The sequence below is a fragment of the Petaurus breviceps genome, unplaced genomic scaffold (genome assembly GCF_028583685.1).
Source record: "Petaurus breviceps papuanus isolate PSGF00001 unplaced genomic scaffold, PetGlider_PUasm1.0 37, whole genome shotgun sequence".
NCBI lineage: Eukaryota > Metazoa > Chordata > Mammalia > Diprotodontia > Petauridae > Petaurus > Petaurus breviceps.
Window position 1 is genome coordinate 50,440,350 of NW_027186296.1, and position 23,021 is coordinate 50,463,370.

The 23,021-nt window shown below is 35.8% G+C and overlaps 1 protein-coding gene across 3 annotated transcripts in view; it reads left to right on the top strand.

Moving 5' to 3' along the window:
- The window catches only part of CERS3 (ceramide synthase 3), a 112,484-nt gene that overhangs the window by 55,968 nt on the left and 33,495 nt on the right, over positions 1-23,021 (top strand). For 2 of the 3 annotated variants that reach the window (XM_069098468.1, XM_069098469.1), the window contains exon 11: positions 4,005-4,158. In XM_069098468.1, the coding sequence (XP_068954569.1) occupies positions 4,005-4,158 (154 nt within the window). Of the gene's footprint in view, positions 1-4,004; positions 4,159-5,050; positions 5,905-23,021 lie in introns of those variants that run through there. The other variant, XM_069098467.1, reaches the window with a different exon arrangement.

Sequence of the window (23,021 nt, forward strand, 5' to 3'; positions counted from 1 at the left end):
AACAAATATTAGGATTGGCAGAGAAGAACCAATATCTTATCTCTCTTGAAAGCCTTTCCTCTTATAAATATAACTCTGTGTGTATCTTGGCATAAATCAAAGAGACACATTACTAGTAAAGAAGACACAGGTGATGGGGAGAAAACTACCCAAAACCATAGTTTTGGTCTAGCACATATTTTCCTCCCAACCTAAATGTCAGATAATCTTAGCAGATAGATCAATGCTTTTGTTAGGTTTTATTATTTAGCTGGCGGGTCTGGAGTTCAAGGACATTGACTTGCCACATAGGACTAATTCTAATTGAACCTTAGCTTTGAAGGTTTTCTGCAATACTACAGCATATAATAGCACTGAACAAAGGACCCAGACATCAGTATGCTGGGAGCACTGTCCCTCCCTCCTTCACAACCTATCTTCCCCCAGTGAACCAGAAGTGTTTTATTAATTATTCTTAGTTATGTTGATCATGGTAGATAATTTCTTTAGGAGTTTAGAGGAAATCAAAGTTCAGTCTAGAGTCACATTTGGAACACCTGTTTTAAGTGATACGTAGTAATAGCTGAAGTTAGATCTTGGATAGGAGAACAAAATCCTATTCAGATGAAGGCAAAATTAAAGTAATTTATGCTTTTAAAGTGACATTGAATTCAGAAAATGTGTGAGCTTCATTGTGAAATCACTTGCTGATCAAAATATGGTGTTGGTGAATCTCACCTTTGACCTACATGTTTAGATTAGTGGTTATTGTAACACAAATGATGTTACCTTCACAATAACTTTAATTTTGATTAATACAGAGGGTATTAGCATTATACTGTTGTTTATGATGAAGTATATATAGTTGTGTTTATAAGAAAAGTACTGATTTGTAACTAGTATCTTTATATCTATCTATACATACATATGTGTATTGTGTGTGTGTGCCTTGGTATTAAATATTATACTTTTAAGCCCCCAATATCTATAAAGGCTCAGTTACTTGCCATGGTTTCTAGGCTTCAAGTTGAATTAGTAAGATGCATCTGGCACGTTTTAAACTCGTACTTGCTTAAGGGCCTGCTCCAGAGTACAGTTCTCTTGAGTTCTTACTGAGCTTTCTGGGAGTTTAATCGCTATGAAATAGACTTTGAAGTCGTAACTGATCTACTGAATTCTTCTTGTTGAAGTCCACTGAGCCTTACTCATTACTAAGCTGAGAAAGTATTTCATCTGACTAGAAATTTTAGAGCAGTCAACATACTATAATATAGATGTTTAAAAAGGTTCTTTTGGAAGGTTCACCATCTTATAATCCTAGAGTTTGCTAGTCAGTACCTCTTGGTGTACTTTTTTCTACTGTAGGGCTTTGAGCCAGACTAATTTTTCCTTCTATTTTTTTCCACTGATCTGTGGCTTTGCAGTTTATACACAATTGGATTGGTCACTGCAAAAAGAGAATGTTTTTTCTCCTCCTTTGTTAGCTGGGCCCCACACTTATGTATAAAATGAACTTTGTATCCCCATATATCATTTTAGGGAAATTCATCTGCAAGAATTCACTTTGGGGGCACTTATGGTGGGGGATTTAGAGGGAATCTGCAATGTGGTATTTGATTCCTTATCCCAGTCACAATAATATGGAAAGAAGGGGTGCAGGATTAGAAAATATCTGCGCTGCCCAGTGCGTGGGCCTAATTTAAATTGTTCTTGAGGACCCATAGCCCTGAGAAAGAAATAAAAATTAAATATTGTCCTATAAAATAGCATTTTATTTGTTTTTTCCTCTCCTTCCTTTTCTAAACTGTCTTCACTTCTACTGTACTTTAATTTTCTCTCACATGTCTCCCTCTTCCCTGTGTGAACCCTGGTTTCCCTTTCTTTCTTCTCCTTCCCCTACTGGCAACCATTCCATTTAGTTGGTCCTCAAAAGAAATAAAAATTCCTTACATTATTTTTCTAAAAGCTTTTAGTCCTAACAGTATCAGGAATAAAGGCAGTTATTTTAATTTAATTACCTAGCAACCTAACTTCTTCATAACCTCCTCTTCATTAATTAACTTACATCCTTTTCAGGAGGGAAGAATTTTTATCTATGCTTATGTGTCATGGAAACAATATCAGGGAATCATAGTGTGAAAAAAAGGCCATCCAAGATATTTCTCTGACTCTGGGCAATGTTGCTCTATAAATATCAAAGAGAGAATTATTTAACCTAGTCTTTAAAAAGTTTCCTTGATACTCTCATGAATTTTGTAGTTTAAAAATTTTTTAAATATCTAAACTATAACTTTTTGTGTGGCAATTCTAGGTCATTTTTTGTACTCTTAGGGATATAAGAGAGCTAGGTACCTTTCTTATTTTAATTATTCATACATTTGTAGACTGCTATATATGGTCTGTGCTTTCCATAAGTTGCTAAAAATGTAAATTTCCAAGTCAATTAATAGTTAGAGTAGTAAGTACAGTGGAAAGGACACTGTATTTGGAATCCCATTAAGTAGCCTCCTCTGCTGCTTAATACCTGTGTGATCATTAACAAGTCATTTCACTTCTCTGGGCCTCAGTTTCCTCCTGCAAAATGAGGACATCAAACTAGAAGGTCTCTAAGGACCCTTCCTGATGTCCAGATTTGCCCTAACTTTCCTTCAATAACTTTTTTTTTCCAATTAGAAAAAAATTAACATTCATTTTTTAAAATGACTTGAGGCAAGGAGGCATTAAGGTTATTACAATAATGAGGCATGAGGTAATGAGAGTCTGTACCAGGATTGTGTAAATTGAAAGAAGAGCATGTATATAAAATGCTGTGTAGGTAGTCTTAACAAGACTTGGTAATAGATTAGGTGAGTATAAGTGAAGAGTCAAAGATGATCCCTAGGTTGTAAACCTGGGTTACTGGGAGGATAATTGTGTCATAGAAAATTATCGGGAAGCTGGAAAGAAGGGAGAATTTAGGTAGAAATATCATAAGTTCTCTTTTGTATATGTTGACTTTGAGATATTTATAGGACATCTAATTTGAGATATTGAAGAGGCAGTTTGGGAATGTGGGATTATAGCTCAGGAGAAAGTTTAGGACTGGATATATAGATCTTAGAATTGTATGCATAAGCATGATAATTGAACTCATAGGAACTGAGATCACCACATGACATAATAGAAAACAAAAAAGGGGGGGTACCCAGGACAGAGCCTTGATCCTAACCTTTCTCAATAAAATAATGTATGTCTCCACACCCTATGTTCTTCTCAGGATAAACCTAAATAAAGGAGGGATAAACCACAATATAATAATGTTCCATCAACCTAGAAGTCAAACTTCTGGCAACCAAAATCATCTAGAAATAAGCCAGAGTAGGAATGGGAGTGGACCTTCTAAATCTGAATCTCTAGATTTAAATCAATAATCTCATTTTACATACAATTTTTAAAACTTATTTTTCTCAATCACACGTAAAAACAATTTTTAACATTTATTTTTAAAATTTTGAATGTGAAGTACAAATTTTCTTTCCCTCCCATTCCTCCCCCTCCTTAATAAGGCAAGCAATTTGATATAGATTATACATTTTATATAATTTGAATAAACTCAATTATCTGGTTTCTAACTCCACTATAGATTAGAAGTAATTTATCAGAAGGGAGGGGAAGACTCTTAGATGGAGAGCTGAGAAAGGACTGTTCTTAGCAGTTAATAGATATTCATGCCTCACTAGTCCCTAAAGCATCACTGTATTACAACTCCCCCCCAAAATAATTCTACTTTAACTTACCATCCAGGATTCTGGATGTAAGTGTCATTTCTTTTGTTACCTGCTAGAAAAAGGAGTATGGTAGTATTGTTTCCTATTAAATGTATGGTAGGAATAGACAGGTGATGAAAGTTTTTTGTGTGGGGGGGAGGAAAACAGTGTTTATTTTCTTATTCCAAATATATAAATGAAATTGCCTAGGATTTTTAAAGGGGGGGGGAAAGACATTTCTGTTGTGACAAATTTCCCATTTCCTATTTTATTTTTTAGGATTTTATACTGCACATTGATTCTTCCTCTGCATTACCTTAAGCCTTTCTTTTCATACATTTTCCTCAATATGCAACTCTTGATCCTGCAAGTCCTTCATCTCTACTGGGGTTACTATGTCCTGAAAATGCTCAGAAAATTTGTAATTAAAAAGGTAAGTTACCTTCTCTCCAAATTGCATAGCCTGTTGTTATAATACAATTTTTAAAAAATTTCCAATGTTATGGAAGAAATAACTTCTCTTTGATTTCATGTGGTAGGTAAGGGCTGCTGAAATAAATCTACCACAGTGCAGAAATTATAAATGTAAGAAAAACCTAGATTTTATTATTGTGCTTGAGCATAGGTTCAAATTTCAGTCAAAAAACCAAACCAAAACAAAACCAAACCTGAGCACCTATTAGGATTTTAACAAAGTGTTTTATAGACAAAATTCCATCAGGGGGACAGAGAAATTAGGGTTAGAGTCAGAGTTGGAATTAGGCTTGGAGGTGAAATCTTGTACATTTAAGTCATAAAGGTTAAAGAAAAGAGATTTATAATCCTTCATTTCCTTCAATGTCATAAAAATTGAAAAGACTTAATTAAGCGATTGTAATCTCATATATCCCCTATGGAAACAAACCTAGTTAAGCTATTTCTCTGGGTAAAATAAGTCAGGTTACAGATTAAACACTTAGTTTGCAAAATTCTACACTTATAAGACTACAAGGCTACCTTTTAAAGGAGTCACAATGGGCTAATTTAGAGGTAGAGATTTACATGTCATGATGTTGGTGTCAGGAAAATTCTTCCACAAATAAAGTATTTGGGGGAGACTATTAAGATTCGTGTTCTCTTCTTCCTCTTACTTGGCTACATATCTCAGGAATGTCAAGTCTTTTTTTTAATGCTATTATTATTCCATGAGTTAGATTTTGGTCAGGAGAGGTTAATATTAACAGAAGACAGGATTTCAGTTAACCAAAAGTTGCAGAAGGAAAGGCCCTGAGTTCTATATAATAAAAAATAAACGAAAGTAAAATATTAAAAAATTCCCATTACAGGGGTGGCCAGGTGGCACAGTGAGTAAGAGTGCTGGCTCCAGCATCAGGAGACCTGGGATCAGTTCCAGCTTCAGATACTCGGCACCCACACAAAAAAATAACTGTCCGTGTAACCTTGAGCAAGTTACTTAACCCCAATTGCTTTAAAAAAAAATTCCCATTACATCAGGAAAAAAACAACAGGGGATGGACTCTTTTGGTTTAAGTTGAATTTTCTAGTTAATTCTCAGTTAAGGAAAAACCCTTTTTCCTCATCCTTTAAAGCAGTAATCTTCCTAAAGTGTAGAAGCATCATACACAAACAAAATCTAAAAAAATGTTTTTTAAGAAACCACTTGGATTACAAAACAGGTGATCATTATAATTTCTTTAAGAGTCAAAATTCTTTGCCACCTTTGTGGGAATTTCCTTTTCAGGTCTGTTAACAAAAGGTAGGGCACATAGTTGTTGTATTTGCTTTTATTCCATTTCACCTAATAGCTGTGATGATCTACTTTGTTTAAACTGAAATTTCACAGTTCCATCTGATATACTCTATTTACTGAAACCATTCTTTGTATGAACTTCAAGAGGTTGTTGATGGATTTTTGTCAGCATTAAAAAATCTAATCTCAACAGACAATCTGGAAATTACAAAACTGGGAGAAAACTCATCTTTAAAATAAAAGCTCACCATGTCAATTATAATGTATTCACTTTATATTACTATACATGCCTAAGAGAAAACTATGTAAATAACAAAATTATTGCACTGGATGTAATGAACTAGTTTAACTAACTTTGGCATTAGCAACTTTTCTGGATTTAGTAAATGTGCTATGAATATAAATGATTCATTCTTTGACAAATGAAAATATTTCAGGACCTTAGTATATTATTTGTAGGTTTAAATTTTTAATCAGTAAGGACTTAAAATATAATTGGAGATTGTTTCCTTCCAATCCAAGATAGGCAGACTTGTCATATTTGTAAATGGCATCTGAAGATAGGAGGGATGTTTAATATGTTGAATGAGAGTTATTTTTAGAGACAGATAAGGAAAGAGGTATATAATGAGAATTGAGATACTTAATCTAGAGAGGAAATCCTAAATTCAATGACACCAATACAATCCCAGTATAAATTCTGACCTAAATTCATGGACTATGGAAGAAATTACTAGGTCAGCCATGTTGTTCAGTAATTCAGTTATGTCCAAGTCTTTGTGACTCTGTAGACCATAGCACACCAGCCCCTTCTATCTTCCACTATCTCTCAAATTCTGTCCAAGTCCATGTTCATTATTTCTATGATCCTATCCGTCTCATCTTTTGCTGTCCCCTTTTCCTTTTGCCTTCAATCTTTCCCAACATCAGGGTCTTTTCCAATGAGTTCCATCTTCTCATTATGTGGCCAAAGTATTTAAGCTTCAGTTTCAGTATTTGACTTTCTAGTGACTATTCTAGATCTTTAAATTTGCCCTCTGACTGAATCCAAATTTTACAGAACAGATTCTTTTATTAAAAGGATTAAAGATCTAGAAGGCCATATGTGACCTCAAGTCCTCAAGTTCCCCACCCCTGGACTAGCCTGAATTAATTTCTTTAAGTATTGACTGATTTGACTTCCTTGTTGTCCAAGGGACTTTCAAGACCCTTCTCCAGCATCACAGTTCAAAAGTGCTAATTCTGAGGTGCTCAGCTTTCCTTATAGTCAAATTCTCACAGCCATACATTGCTGCTGGAAAAACCATAGCTTTGAATGCACTGACCTTTTTCAGCAAGGTGATATATCTACTTTTTAATATGCTGTCTGGATTTGCCATAGCTTTCCTTCCAAGGAGAAAGTGTCTTTTAATTTCATGACTGCAAATACCATCTCTAATGATCTTTGAGCCCAAGAATATAAAATCTGACACTGCTTCCATTTCTTCTTCTTCTATTTGCCAGGAAGTGATGGCACCAGTTACCAAGATCTTATTTGTTTTTTGATGTTAAGCTTCAAGTCAGCTTTTACACTCTTTCACCCTCATCAAGAGATTTCTTAATTCCTCTTCACTTTTTTGCCATGATAGTAGCTCAGTAAAACATAAAATCTATCTAAAAATCCTTCTCTATAATGAAAGCAGAATTAGTATTATTATTTTTTGTAAGCAATTGGGGTTAAGTAACTTGCTCAAGGTTACACAGCCAGTTATTTTTGTGTGGGTGCCAAGTATCTAAGGCCAGCGCTCTTACTCACAGCAACACCTGGCCTCCCCCTGAAAGCAGAATTATTTAAGTAATACTTTTCTTTTGAATTGTGGTCCTTGAATTTACCTATGTGATCTTAGGCAAGTCACTTCAAGTTTTTGAATGGCTACCATGGGAAAGAAGCTTTATAATTGATTAGTTTGACATTAGAAGGCAGAACTAGGAGGAATATATGCTCAGGCACCTTGACCTAATTGACAACAAGTTAACTTCTGGTAGTTTGAAATGGACCAGAAGTGGCAGGTAAGGCTAAAATATGCAGGTTTCCTGAGGCTATTTCTCTCTTTCCCACTAGTTTGAACAGGAGAAAAGCCTACTTTTGTATTTTTCTCTTTCACTTTTGACCACTTATCAACATTGTAGTAGAGTTGATTTCTTTCTCAGGTATGGGTTTGATTAGATGGCCTCTGAGATGCCTTCTGACTCTGAGAGTTGTGATTATGAAAGATAATAAGAGAGATTTTTATTATTACAGAATTCGGAGCAGTAAGGCACTTCAGTGTTCATTTAGTCAATTAATCAACAAGAATTTATTAAGCACCTGCTGTGTGCCAGGCTCTGTGGCAAGAACTCCTATATAAAGATACAAAGAAAGGTAAAACAAAATCTTAAGGAACTCAGTCTAATAAAGAGACAACAGGGAAACACCTGTGTACAAACAAGATGCATACAGGATGAATTGGAGATAGCCAGTAGAGGGAAGAGAACATCGGGGAGAAGAGGGTGATTCATTCCTCATTTTATAATGAGGAAACTGAAGTCTATAGAAATGAAGTTATTTGCCTAAAATCAATCAGGCAGTAAATGATTGAATCTGTAAATATCCCAGGACAAACTTTTTTTTAAAAAACTAAGTGGCATCAGGTTATTTTTTTTTATCAATATTTCCCTCTTTTCCCTAAAAGTGAGTTGGTAAGAAATGTTTGTTTGTTTACTTTTAATTGATTGATTTTTTTTTGCTATTCTATTATAACCTAATAAATGCCACTAAAAAAAGTTAGAATTAGGTAACTGAATGTTAATAATGTGAATGTGAAAAAGAAGTTTGTGAGTGCTTCTACATTGTGAGGGTGGTGGTGGACCTAATAATTAAGCATTCATTTTTGGCGTGACATTTCCAGGGACCCTTGCCCCAGGCAGAGATTATGCCTTAATTAGTTGGTGGATGACAATAGTGGGTCGACCTGGAAAGAAGTCTGGGACAGCCAGAATCTAAAATCTGGAGGAATCTCCTGTTTGATTTCATCACCACTGGCATATTTCCAGTTTACAATATATTCTGCCAGCTTTGATTAAAAATCCAATGGGTTGGGGAGTTGTGGACAGGAATTCCTGATTTTTTCATACAGCACTTTGGAGGAGCTGTTTCCAATTGCTATTTGACAGCATCGGTGGCTGCCACAGCTCTAATCCTTTTCAATTCAGATGACTTCAGCTGGCTTGCATATGCAGCCTGTTTTCCATAGCGGTGGCAAAACTGGCTGTGAAATCAGCTTATTCTTCCAAAGCTGTAAAGCCTCCTTTTAAAAAGAATGCTATCTGTAAGGCAGAATTACAGTACAAAAAGGGGAAATCTTTTAGAGGAGAAGCTGGCCTGTTGTTTCAAAAAATGCACTTAATATACTTTCAGCCTTCAAATACTATGGTGGCTAGACTATTGCATAATTTTAAACTGGAACACAAATAATCCTTTGGCTACCTAGTACAAAAATGTTATTTTATTCCTTGAAGTAGAGGATAAGAGAATATTTGCCAGAAGCTTCTTGAAGACAGAAATTATGTCATATATCTTAGTGTCTAGCCTACTACCCTTCTGGAAATAGGTTCCCAATAAATATTTGTTGAACAAATGAATGAATAAATAATTTTACGAAAAAATGCCACACAATTTTAGATATAATGCTATCGCAATTTGTTTTTAATTTGAGAATTTTAATAAGGATAAACATATTATTTTAAATGGTAGACTATAAAGAATAGATTGCATTTCACAAAATAGCATTTTATATTTCAATTTTATTTTTTGCTTTTTTTTGTATGCTAAGATTCCATTGTACATATAATTTAATGAGAACTTTCATTCATTCATCTTGGTTCTTCTTCTTTTGACTAAAGATTTTTACTGTAGTTTTAAGCTGTTTCAGGCAATTGACCTATACATAGAGGGTGGCAGTTGTATGAATTAAGGGAAGTCTTTGTAGCTACTATGACATTGTAACATTGATATTAGTTATTAACTTAAATTATATTTCAGGAACAATTATACATGATGTCCTAAAAGTCATAATGTTGTTTTAATAGCTCAGCTTCTCAGTGTCTGAGAAGGCAAAGTAGAATAGTGGACATGGGGTTGAACAGGTTCAAATCCAAGCTCTACTTCTTATTAGATCTGTGATGGTGAGTGTAATAAATTCCTAGAGTTCAGCACTGGGGAGTGGGGGATAAGAATAAAGCAAAAATACCAGGAAGCAAACCCAAGATCAAAGCAGAAAATAAGTTCTGAGTGTGTCAGGAAGATTCCAGGGTTGATTTTTTTTTTTTAAATTAATAGACTCACTGAGTCTTCAGAGACAGTTACTGTACTGCCCCACTAAACTATTTACCCATTCAATCTCATTTTCTTTATCTGTTATATGGAGGTATAATATTTGTGTTGTGTTCTTCACAAGGCCAGTTTCAGCAAAGTGCATTGTAAATCATAAAGTATTTGAGCTATATTTGTCCAAGTGAAAAGTATTTCCAAAAGAAGTTGGAAAAAAAATACAAAGTGTGCTTTTATTCATTTATCATTTCATACTCTGCTTGGGGGAGTGAGAGCAGTGAGAATAGCAATACCAAATGCTTTTATTATAGATACTAAATGCATAATATATATTATATTATGATATGATAATATATACTATATTACGATGTTGTATTATTATATTATATCAGAATATTATTGTATTACTCTTGATATCTTCCAAAGTAATATAATATAATCAATTAACTACTATTCATAGCAATTCAATTCAATTCAACATTTTTTTAGCATCTACCCTCCAAGGATCTGTCCTAACAGTTCTGATAGCTTATATTCTGCTATGACTAATTCAACTAATATGTAGACAAGGAAATATAAGTTAATTTTTGAGGAAGAAGAACATAATAACTGTGGAGATGGGAGGTTTCATGAAGAAAGTATTGCCCAAGCTAAATCTTAAAGGAACAGAATGATTATGAAAAGCAGAGATATAATTAAGTTAAACAAGAATTATGGGAAGATGGAGATATGTTAGGACCTAGAGGAACTTAGATCCTTTACAAATAGCCTAATAAAATAAGAAGATATAACCAGAAATAACAATGATTAAGAAAACCAGAGAAATAACTGTAAACTCCTTTATATACTGCACAAAAAAGGCTGCCACAATTCCTGTGTAAGCTCTAGATGGTTACAGGCAGAGTGGATAGAAAACAAAACAGGTGAGCAGCCACAGCAGGAGACAAGGCCAGATCAGCCACATCAACCAGGATGTGGCCCATACCTAAGCCTGTGCAGGAGACAGGGCTCATCGTCTAGCAAAGGACATGGCCAACTTATAATAAGCCTCTATAGGAAAAGGAGCCAGACCAGTGCCCAGGCAGCTGGCACCTAAGCCAGATCCAGTCAGTTGATTCCCAAAACAGAACCCAGGCAGTTTGTGCCTGAATCACAGAGGAGACAAGGCCAACCCAGTGCATGATTCACCAATAGCAGTAACCTCAGCAGGGGAATGGGCCAGGGGGAGCACCTACAAAGCAAAGAAGCTTGGTCTTGCTGGAGGTTTGCCACTAGCAGAATCTGGTTGGAACCTGACAGGGTCACAGCAAGGGCTCAAGCCAATTTTATGTTTGAGACTGCACAAGGAAAAAGAGACAAGGCTAAAAGTTAAGTTAAGAGACCAGAAAAGTGAGCCACAATCAAAGAATTCCTGCAGAAGTCACATCCTATTCTTTACCCATATCCAAGACCAAGCAGAGCTTGCCCAAACAATCCAAGGGTGCAGGCGTCTGACCCAACTATAAAACCCTAATCCAGAAATTGAGGCTGAAGATAGGAATAATCAGAAGGAAATGTTGAACACAAGAAATACTGTAGACTGAGAAATGTCTAAGAGGTAAAAGAAGAGAATAACCCCACAATCAATCCAAGTAGTGCCATATAGAAAAGAATGTCAATTCAATTGAACAAGTATTTATTGAGGACCTGCTGTACATAAGGCACTATTCCAGAGTACTGGAGATACAAAGACAAATTGCAAAATAGCTCTTGACTGAGAACTCAATTCTGCTGGAAATAAAGGAGTACATTACAGACTGAGGCATAGTCTGGGTAATGACACAGATGATCTGGAATGGAGAATGCAAAGAATGCCTGTTAGACCAGTTTTGCATGAATAGAAATAATAGGAAATAAGTCTGGAAAGGGAGGAGGAAACCAGATTGTAGAGGGGTGGGGAAGAGAAGCTATGAACACCAGCCATTTGTATTTTATCCCAAAGGCATAAAAGAGCTAGAGAAGATATTTGAACAAAGAAGTGACATGGTCTAGTCTGTACCTTAGGAATATTTTCCTAGCAACCATGTTGAGGATGAACTATAGAGGAGAAACTCAGAAATCTGAGAATACACTAGCCCAATGGAGAGATGATGAATGCCTGATAAAAAGGTGGTGATCCTGTGATTAGTAAAAAAAAAAAAAAAAAAGGACATAAAACATTGTGGAGGTAGAATCTACATGTGAGGAGAGGAAGTAAGAGAAAGGAAAAGGACAGGAATGACTCTATGTTTGAAAACCTGGGGACTTAGGAAAATGTTGGTAAACTCAACAAATAAAGAGCATTAGAGGAAGATCATAGGGATGGAATGGAGACAGTTTTTGTTCTATACTTCTTATGTTTGATATACCTAAAGCACATGGAGGTGGAGATGGCCAACTCAGGACCTGGCACTGTGGGACTCAGGACCTCGAGAGAAATTAAAGCAAGATTAATAGATTTGGAAAATGCCTGTATTTGCAAAGTCAGTAGTATTGCCATTTTAGAGTTGTGGATACAAAGGTTTATAGAATGGTAATATGGGGTTGCCATTCTACAAAGAAAAAAAAAAGAAAGAAAAAACAAAAACAATCATTAAAAACATTTCTATTGAATTAAAAAACACTGAGTTAGCAAACAAGGTAACTTTTAAATTATTGGTAAAAACAGACTAACTTAAAATTAAATTAATTTAAAACAACGCTTTGCTTAAATTTTTAAAAGTGATATGGGCCTCCTTTGATGCAATATTGTGACATGGAGGTGACCCGGGATTCTTAAAGTTTAAACCAGTGAAGTATAACTCTTTTAAGTTCTACCATTCTGTAAAGTCTTTTGAATGTGATATTGGCAACAAATTAACTCTGTTTTCTAAGGACCAGCCTACCTAAATGCAGAGAGGTTCATCACGGTGAATCTAGATGCTTGATGAAACAAAGAACAATAGAAAAGGTCCTTAGGGGCTGCTAGGTGGCACAGTAAATAGAGCACTGGCCCTGAAGTCAGGAGGATCTGAGTTCAAGTCCTACCTTAGACAACAAACATTTACTAGCTGTGTGACCTTGGGCAAGTCACTTAACCCAATTGCCCTGCCTTCCTCCCTCCAAAAAAAGAAAAAGAAAATGTCCCTTTGCCCTGTATAGCCCCCTTCCATCCCTCCGGTGACTGGAAAAGTGGAGACAAAGACACAGAAAGCGCTAAGAATAAGATGGCTCTTAGAATAGATAATCTGTAAATCCACACAATGTGTGGATATTCCATTGAAGGAACTGAATCATATCAATAACATTCATATAGCACTTACTATGTGCTAGGTACTGTGCTAGACTCTTTAGAATTCTTATCTTGGAAGGTAAGTGCTTTTACTATCCCCATTTTACATATGAGGAAACTGAAGCAAACAGCATTAAGTCAAACAGCTAGTGTCTGAGGCTAGATTTGATTATTATCTTAACATTGTTACTGTAAATGAAACTAGAAGAAGGAAGTTGTAGCTAAATGGAAGAATGGCTTACAAGTTCCCTTTAGAGTGTCAAATAGAGAAGTTAATGGAATTGATTTATAGTGCACCCAGAAGCCACAAGAAACATTCATTATTTTATCACACATTTGATCATTTCATACTCTAGTATTCATGATAATTTTGTGGAAAAAGACACAAAAGAATTGGAACTTATTCATCATCTCTTACTGAGGATAAGGAGGGAGAAAAATTTGATTGTAAACTTCATAAGACCTTCTAGATTAAATAAATGTGTACTTTAATATTTCAATACAAAGGTACAAATAGATGATGATGGTGAAAAATATATTGAAAAAAATATGGATGATAGGAAGAAGGAATGAACAAAGATTACAAAGACTACACAGAAGCCTCATTACTATATATCATCAATACTTCCTTTGAGAAAAGTATAAGATAATGTATATGGTGAGCACATAATGACATCACAAAAATGAAATTGTGTATATTTAAAAGACATGAAATGACTTATAATTGATGTAAGAGTTATACCTGAATCAGCTGTCTAAGCACAGTTAGACCACTGGCTTCTTAGTACAAAGATCAAAATTAGTACAAAGCTAGAAGAAAGAATAAGAATGGGTAAAATATATGTTTGTAATTAAATAACCATCCTGAGCTATTTAAACAAGTCAGATAGAGATGGAAGAAATAATATAGACATTGACTACAATAATTTTTATATAGAAGTTTGGCCAAGGTAGATGGATTGCCATAATGGCGTAACCCGGAAACATATAAAAACAACTTTATCCAGCAAACACTTGACTTATTTTTCCAAGTTGGACCTCTAACATCAAAGTAGCTAAATGAACAAAGAAAGGAAAAGCAGCTGGATTAGACCAAATTTACACAGAAGAGATACAGACTGAAGGTGACACAATTGTGATGGCACTGAGAGATTGAATCACAAGTTATCAATAGGAAGCAATAATATCAATGGCTCATGCTAATTCATGAGAGAACATTAACTACTTTTCCATCTATATAAAAATTTTACATACACACCAAGGGAATCCTTGATAAGGGTATTAATAGAAAAGAGGTAATATTTCTTTTTTTTTTTTTAAAGCAATCGGGGTTGAGTAACTTGCTCAAGGTTACACAGCCAGTTATTTCTGGGTGTGGTGCTAAGTATCTGCACCCGGATTCGATCCCCAGGTCATCCCAACACTGGAGCTGGTGCTCTTACTCGCTGAGCCACCTGGCCACCCCTAAGCACTTGGGGTTAAGTAACTTGCTCAAAGTTACATGGGCAGGTGTTTCTGGGTGGGTGCTAAGTGTCGGAGCCCAGATTCGAACCCCAGGTCATCCTGACACTGGAGCCGGTGCTCTTACTCGCTGTGCTACCTGGCTGCCCCATAAGTAATATTTCACAATAAACCACATCCCTCTCATATTAAATTGACCAAAAATGGAGAAAATACAAGATTCTTCTATGCTTATTGTTTGTTGATTATTAAGAAAATATTTTATTGAATAGAACAAAATATTGGCACTCTTCTAATTACATCTTTCAACATATGTCAATATTATTCAACATTTGTTTTAAAATATAACAATAGAGAGAAATTTGTTTAAAGACCAACTAATACTAAATGAATGAACAGGACATAAAATAGAGTGGCAACATTCTTGTGGAGAAAAGCCAACATAATTCTTATAGATTGTGAGGTTCTTTAAGATGCTGCTATTTGTTAATGGCAACTTGTTCATTACATCAGACCCTACCATTGCAGATAGGAGGCTGGGTGGCACAGTGGATAGAGCTCCAGGCCTAGAATCAGGAAGGCTTATCTTCCTGAGTTCAAATCTGGCCTCAGACACTTACTAGCTATGTGACTTTGAACAAGTCAATTAACCCCATTAGCCTCAGTTTCCTCATCTGTAAAATGAGTTGAAGAAGGATATGGCAAAACTACTCCAGTATTTTTGCCAAGAAAATCCCAAATGGGGTCATGAAGAGTCAGGCACTACTGAAAAAAAAAAGCAGAACTTCCTAGATAAGAAACAAAACAAACACCTAAACACTTCCCTCTAAGAAGATCTCCAATTTATCCTATATATAGTGGTGTTTGTAAACAATTATGTTTACCTGTTATTTCCTTCATGAGACTATGAAGATTTTAAGAGTAGGAACTGATTTTTTCCTTTATTTGTATCCCTAGGACCTAACACAGTGTAGGCTTTTAATTTAGTGATGAGATTTGACTCCTAATGACCCGAAAAAGTTTGCCCATTTTATTTATGCAGGAAAAACAAGTAGATGAAGAATATTGTCCAGATTGTGATATACACACATATTTATATTTACTTATAGAATGTGTCCATCAGTTGATAAACATAGCTACCAATCTATCTATATCTACATCTCTATCTATCTCTATCTCAGCAGCTAACTGGTACAGTGAACAGAACAATGGGCCTAGAGTCAGAAAGACCTGAATTCAAATCCTGACTTAGATACTTACTAGCTGTGTGACCCTGGGCATGACACTTAACCTCTGCCTGCCTCAGTTTCCTTAATTTTAAGACAAATGGGAATAATAATAGCACCTACCTTATAGAGTTGTTGGGAGGATTAAATGTATGTAAAGTGCTTAGCATAGTGTTTAGCTCATAGTAGAGGTCATATAAATACTGATTATTATCTATATCTATAGGTATCTATAGTTAGATAAATGTGACAGAATACAAATGGACAACAAATTGGGACCAGAACCGAAGAGGAAGAGGAGCATGGGCCAAATTACCTCTAGAAAATTCCATGATCTTATAATTTCTCCCAGAAACAAAGGTCCATTAAAAATGCTAATATTCTTCTGCTATTATTGTTTGGCTGAAAGTCATGGAAAATAGGGGTGGCCAGGTGGCTCAGTGAGTAAGAGCACCGGCCCCAGAGTTGGGATGACCTGGGATCAAATCTGGGCTCTGAGACTTAGCACCACACCCAGAAATAACTGGCCATGTAACCTTGAGCAAGTTACTTAACCCCGATTGCTTTAAAAAAAACTCATGGAAAATGTAGTCTTTAAAGAATCAAAAATGAGATTATAAATCAGAAGCAGAGCCAAGATAGCAGAGAAAAGGAAGTCAGTTGCCTGTGCTCTCTCCAAAACCCCTCTCAACACCTTTAAATGATGCCATAAAACAACTCCAGGAGTGGTAGAACCCACAAAAAGACAGGGTGAAATAATTTTCCAGCCAAAGACAGTTTAGAAGGCCTGCAGGAAAGGTCTGTCACACTGGAGTGAGAGTGGAGCATAGTTCAGCACTGGCTTCGCCAGCACAGACCAAGCCCCAGCAAACCAGGAGCAGGCCAAGGGAGCCACTGAATCTCCAGTGGCAGCAGCTGCTTCTGGAGCTTTTAGCCCACATATGGTAAAGGGGTTGAATAACTGGTCAGAAGGAAATTACAGAGGTCTCTTTGCTAGCACTGAGGTAGGACTCTGTTACTTTGCCCATACTCAGATCTAGGATGCAGTTCCAGGGAGAGCACACCAGAGCTTGTGGCCACAGTGGAACAGGGACACCCTCATCATAGTTCCAGTGCTTGTGATTGCTCGCAGACCAGAGCACAGGTCAGAACACCTTTCCTTAGATCATATTACCTTGGAAGAATGGAAAACTTAGAGTTCTCCAGAAGTATCTCTGAAAACAGCTTCATAGAAACCCTTAAGCTTGGGACAGTGCACCCTCAACCCTGGAGGCAGAGCCCCCTGGAACAGAGTTAAAAGTCAAAAAACAAACTGGAAAAATGAGCAAACAACAAATATTCTGACCATAGAAAGTTACTATGGTGACAAGGAAGATCAAAATGCATACTCAGAAGAAGATAACAAAGTCAAAGCTCCTCCATCCAAAACCTCCAAGAAAAATATGAATTGGTCCCAGGTTATGGGAGGGCTCAAAAGGATTTTGAAAATGAATTAAGAGAGGTACAGAAAAAAATGCGAAGAGAAATGAGAATGTTGCAAGAAAATCATGAAAAAAGAGTCAACAGCTTGGCAAAGGAAACCAAAAAAATTTACTGAAGAAAATAACACCTTAAGAAACAGATTACGCCAAATTGTAAAAGAGGTACAAAAAACCAGAGAGGTGAAGAATGTATCAAAAAGCAGACTTAGCCAAATGAAAAAAAGAGTCACAAAAATTCACTGAAGAAAAAACTCTTTAAAAGTAAAATTGGCCAAATGGAAAGGGAGGTACAAAAGCTCACTGAAGAAAATAATTCCTGAAAAAATAGAATGGAGCAAATGGAAGCTAATGATTTTGTGTGAAATCAAGAAACAATGAAACAAAACCAAAAGAATAAAAAATAGAAGACAGTGTGAAATATTTCATTGGAAAAAATAACTGACCTGGAAAATGGATCCAGAAGAGATAATTTGAAAATTAATTGAACTACCTGAAAACAATGATTAAAAAAGAGCCTAGACATCATCTTCAAGAAATTATCAAGGAAAACTGTCCTGATATTCTAGAACCAGGGGGTAAAATAGAAATGAAAAGAATATACTGATCACCTCCTGAAAAATATCTCAAAATGAAAACTCCCAGGAATGTTATAGCCAACTTCTAAAGCTCCCAGATCAAGGAGAAAATATTGCAAGCAGTCAGAAAGAAACAAGTTAAGTGTTATGGAGCCACAGTCAGGATAGCACAAGATTTAGCAGCTTCTACATTAAAGAATCAAAGGGCTTGGAATATAATATTCCAGAAGGCAGAAGAGCTAGGATTACAACCAAAAATCACCAGCCAGAACCAAAAATTCAGCCAGCAAAACTGAATATAGTTTCTCCTTTAGGGGAAAAAATGGATATTCAATGAGATAGAGGACTTTCAAGTATTCTTGATGAAAAGACCAGCGTTTAATAGAAAATTTGACTTTCAAATACAAGACTCAAGAGAAGCATAAAAAGGTAAACAGGAAACAGAAATCATATGGCACTTAAAAAGGTTAAACTATTTGCATCCTACGTGGGAAGATGAAACTTATAATTGTAAAGCCAACCACAAGCAGCTTTCCTGAGGATTGCTGCTGTGAGTAACTTTAAGGATTCTAATTGCATAGTATAATGAAATCTCTATTCAGCAATAAACTAAAGCAAAACATTCATGAAACTAAAGCACAACATTCACAACAATATGAAATAACAACTTACTACTAAAGTGGCCACATGGTCTTAAACAAAACATTGCATTCAGTAAGTCACAATCTCCTCAATCAATATAGAGTATTAAAGTCAAGTCTTCTTTCACCTTGACTCCAGGATGGGTGCCAATCATCCTTAAGGGGTGGCATAAAGTACAAACACCATCTATCCCTAAGTCACAGTAAGTCACAATCTTATCAATCAATTCAGAGTACCCAAATAAAGTCCTCTTTCATCTTAACTTGAGGCTGACTTCCAAACCCCACATTGACCCATCTCAGTTCTTGCCTGGATTCACATGTAGGCAACTCTCCCAGTTCTTGCAAGTACTCACATGTAGGCAGATCTCTGTTCCTGTTTCATTCCTCAGCTTACTGATGCCCTCCAAGCTCTTCAAAGTTTCTGTTTCTATTAAGACAAAGCTTACCAGAGCTACAATATTTACACATGTTGCTGGCACTATCATCTCAATTCACTTTCTTTCTGACAAAGTAACACCAACCAACAGATAAAGCTTCTGTCTGAGAAGTCAAACACAAATCAACAGTAAAGTCCTGGGACTTCTATAAATAGCAGTAAAGCCCTCTTTCAGGTCTTCTATATCAGTAGTAAAGTCTTCTTTCAGGGCTTCTGGTAAAGTCCTCTTTCAACAGACAGAATTTTCATTTTGACAAAGGAACATCAACACAGAACAGGCAGATGGAAATGCTTGACATCACAAACATTCTCCCTCTCAGTTCTGCTTGGTCTCAGCTTGTGCTCTAGCTTTTCTCTGCTCTGCTCCTTTCTGTTCTGCTGTTTTGGCAAGCTCCTCCCACCATGGGCTCCATGTGATGACATTAGACCTATTAAGGGGAGGGAAGGTCTCCAAACTCCCTTAGGCCTATTAAGGGTAACACAAATATATACTGTTTCCAACAAAGACTCGACACAATCAAAGGCAAGTTCAAAGGCAAGTTCAAAGGCACTTGGATAGCTGAAACAAGCAGCAAAATACTACTTTGCTTGCCATTACAGTAACTCATAAGAACTTTCTAATTATTAGGGCATTTAGGAGTACATATAGACAGAGGGCACAGGTGTGAGTTGAATATGAAGGGATAATATTAGAAAATAAAATTAAGGAGTAAGGGAGAAATGCCCTGGGAGAAAGGGAAAGGGAGAGGTAGAATGAGGCAGATTATTTTACATAAAAATGGCAAGAAAAAGCTTTTAGAGTGGAGGGGAAGATGGGGATAGTGGGAGGCAGAGTGAATGAACCTTACTCTCATCAGAATTGGCTCAAAGAGGGAATAACATACACATTCAATTGAGTATAGAAATCTATCTTACCCTACAGGAAAATAGTAGGGAAGGGGATAAGAGAAAGGGGGGAAGTGATAGAAGGGAAGGCAGATTGGGGTAAGTGGTAGTCAGAAGCAAAACACTTTTGAATAGGTACATGGTGAAAGGAGAGAGAAAATAGAATAAAGAGAGGGGTAAATAGAATGGAGGGAAATACAGTTAGCAGTTGTAACTGTGAAAAAAATTAGAAGCAAGCTTACCTGAAGGCCTCTTTTCTCAAATATATAGAGGACTGAGTTAAATTTATAAAAATAAGAGCCATTTACCAATTGATAAATGATCAAAAGATTTCAGATAAAACAGTTTTCAGATAAAGTAATCAAAGCTATCTATAGCCATATGAAAAAAAATGCTCGAAATCACTATTGATTGGAGAAATGCAAATTAAAACAATTCTGAGGTACTACCTCATTCTTTTTAGATTGGCTAATGGGACAGAAAAGGAAAATGACAAATATTGGAAGGAATATGGGGAAAATGAGACATTAATGTATTGTTGGTGGAGTTGTGAATGGATTCAACTATTCTGTAGAGCAATTTGGAACTATGCCCAAAGGGCTATAAAACCATTTGACCTAGAAGTACAACTACTGGATTTATTTCTAAAAAAAGAGACAAAAAAGGGAAAAAAAAACCTATATGTACAAAAATATTTATAGCAGGGGCAGCTAGGTGGTACAGTGACTAGAGCACCAACCCTGGGGTCAGAAGGACCTGAGTTCAAATTTGGCCTCAGATACTTAACACATATAAGCCATGTGACCTTGGACAAGTCACTTAACCCCAATTGTCCTGCCTTCCCCCCTCCAGCAAAAAGCAAAAAAAAAAATATTTAAAGCAATTGAAAATGGAGGGAATGACAATCAATTGGGGAATGGCTGAACAAATTGTGATATGTGATTGATGGAATACTATTGTGCTATAAGAAATGATGAGCAGCATGCTCTCAGAAAAACCTTCAAAGACTTAACAGAAGCTGATGCAAAGTGAAATGTACTGTGTACAAAGTAACAGCAATATTGTAAGGTCATCAGCTGTGAATGACTTACCTATTCTCAGGGATACAATAATCCAAGACAACTATGAAGGATTTAGGATGAAAAATGCTATCCATCCCCAGAAAAAGAACTGATGGTGTCTGAATATAGACTGAAGCATACTTTTTTTTTACTTCCTTTATTTTCTTGAGGGGTTTTTTTTAAGTCTGTATTTTCTTTCACAATGTGACTACTGTGGAAATAATGTTTTGCATGACTACACATGTTTAACCAATATCGAATTGCTTGCCTTCTCAATGAGGAGGGGTAAGGAGGAAGAAAGGGAGAGAATTTGTAATTCTTAAGTTTTAAAAATTAATGTTAAAAATTAGTTTTGCATGTAATTACAGAAAAACAAAATACTAAAGAAAAAACACTTGTTGACTTGAAGAAAAAGAAGGGACTAAGATCTGAAGGACTTTAAAATCAGAGGATTTTATATTTGATTGTGGAAAGAATAAGGAGCCACTGAAGTTACTGGTGTAGGGGAGTGACATGATTAGAACTGCACTTTAGGGAAACACGATTTAAATGAATTAAAATGTTTTTTTCTTGACTTCATTATATTGCAGTGAAGCTATAGTGTGTGTGTGTCTACACACATATACATATATATGTGTATATGTTTCTGAATTTCTAAATTCTGCTCTATATCAGAATATAATGTATGTAGGTTATATATGTATGCATATATACTATATAAGGGGCAGCTAGGAGGTGCAGTGGTTAGAGTACTGGGGAGATCTGAGTTCAAATCCAGCCTGAGATACTTAACTAGTTGTATGACCCTGAGCAAGTCACATTACCCTGTTTGCTTTAGTTCCTCATCTATAAAATGAACTAGTGAAGGAAATGGCAAACCACTTTAGTATCTTTGCCAAGAAAACTCCAAATGGAATCACGAAGATTCAGAATGATTGAAATGACTACACAACAAAAATACTATGTATAGCTTTGAAGTCTTATATATATATATATATATATGTATGTATACATTATATATAATACAAACATCAGGATTTAGAATTAATTTAGAATTAGAAGAGATAATCTAATTTATCTTTTAATTACAAAGAAAAGTAGCATGGCATTAGTGAAGCAGGGAATATCAGACTTGTAGTCAGTAAGATCTAGTTTAGAATATTTTTTTTCTGAAATTTTCTAGTTATGTGAACAGTGAACAAGTCATTTAATATCTATGAACATTAAGCAACTCCTACGATTTACTTAGTTATAGAAGGGCTATGATTTGAAAATTATGGATAAGGAAACTGGGGTTGAGACAAATGGTTGCAGTCTCATTTATACAGTAATTTATAGTTTGCAAAATGTATCCCTGATAGCACCCTGTGAGGCAGGTCATGAGAGTGATGTTTTCCCCATGTTACACTACTTATTGGCAGTATTAGGTCTAGAACTCAGGTCTTTTGACTCTTAGGCCAGTGGTTATATACATAGAAAATATGGCAAATGCAAATTACTTTTTAGATTCTTTTCCTTATTCTTTTTATTTGCCTTTTTGTAGAGGGTAAAGCAGGGCAATTGTGGTTAAGTGATTTACCCAAGGCCACACAGGTAGTAAGTGTTAAGTGTCTGAGGCTGCATTTGAACTCAGGTCCTCCTGACTCCAGGTCTGGTGCTCTATTTACTGTGCCACCTAATTGCCCCACTCTTTTCCTTATTCTTACTGCTTATTTCTCTCAGGCTTTAAAAAAATAAAATCATCCTAAAAATAGATTACTTTAGTTCTGTACTCTCTGTGAAGATCTTACTGGGAACTTTTGTGAATCACAATCACCAAGTTTTGACAAATCCTTAAAACAAAGGTCTTATTTATGATAGCATTGTGTACAATCACTTCTCAAATGGCAATTGAGATTTAGACTTGGAATGATGTTAGAGATCATCTAATCCAGCCTCTTCTTTGTTTGCAGATGAGAACACTGTGTTGCAGAGGTTAAGTGATTTGCTGAAGGTCACATAGCTAATTAGTTGGAAAATCATGATTAGAATCGAGGTCTTCTGTCTCCTTGGTCCAATGCTCTGGGAAAATATAAATAGATATCAGTATTCTGAGGGCGGAGAAATGGGCCTGTAGTCTAGTGATAGTTTAAGTTTTGAT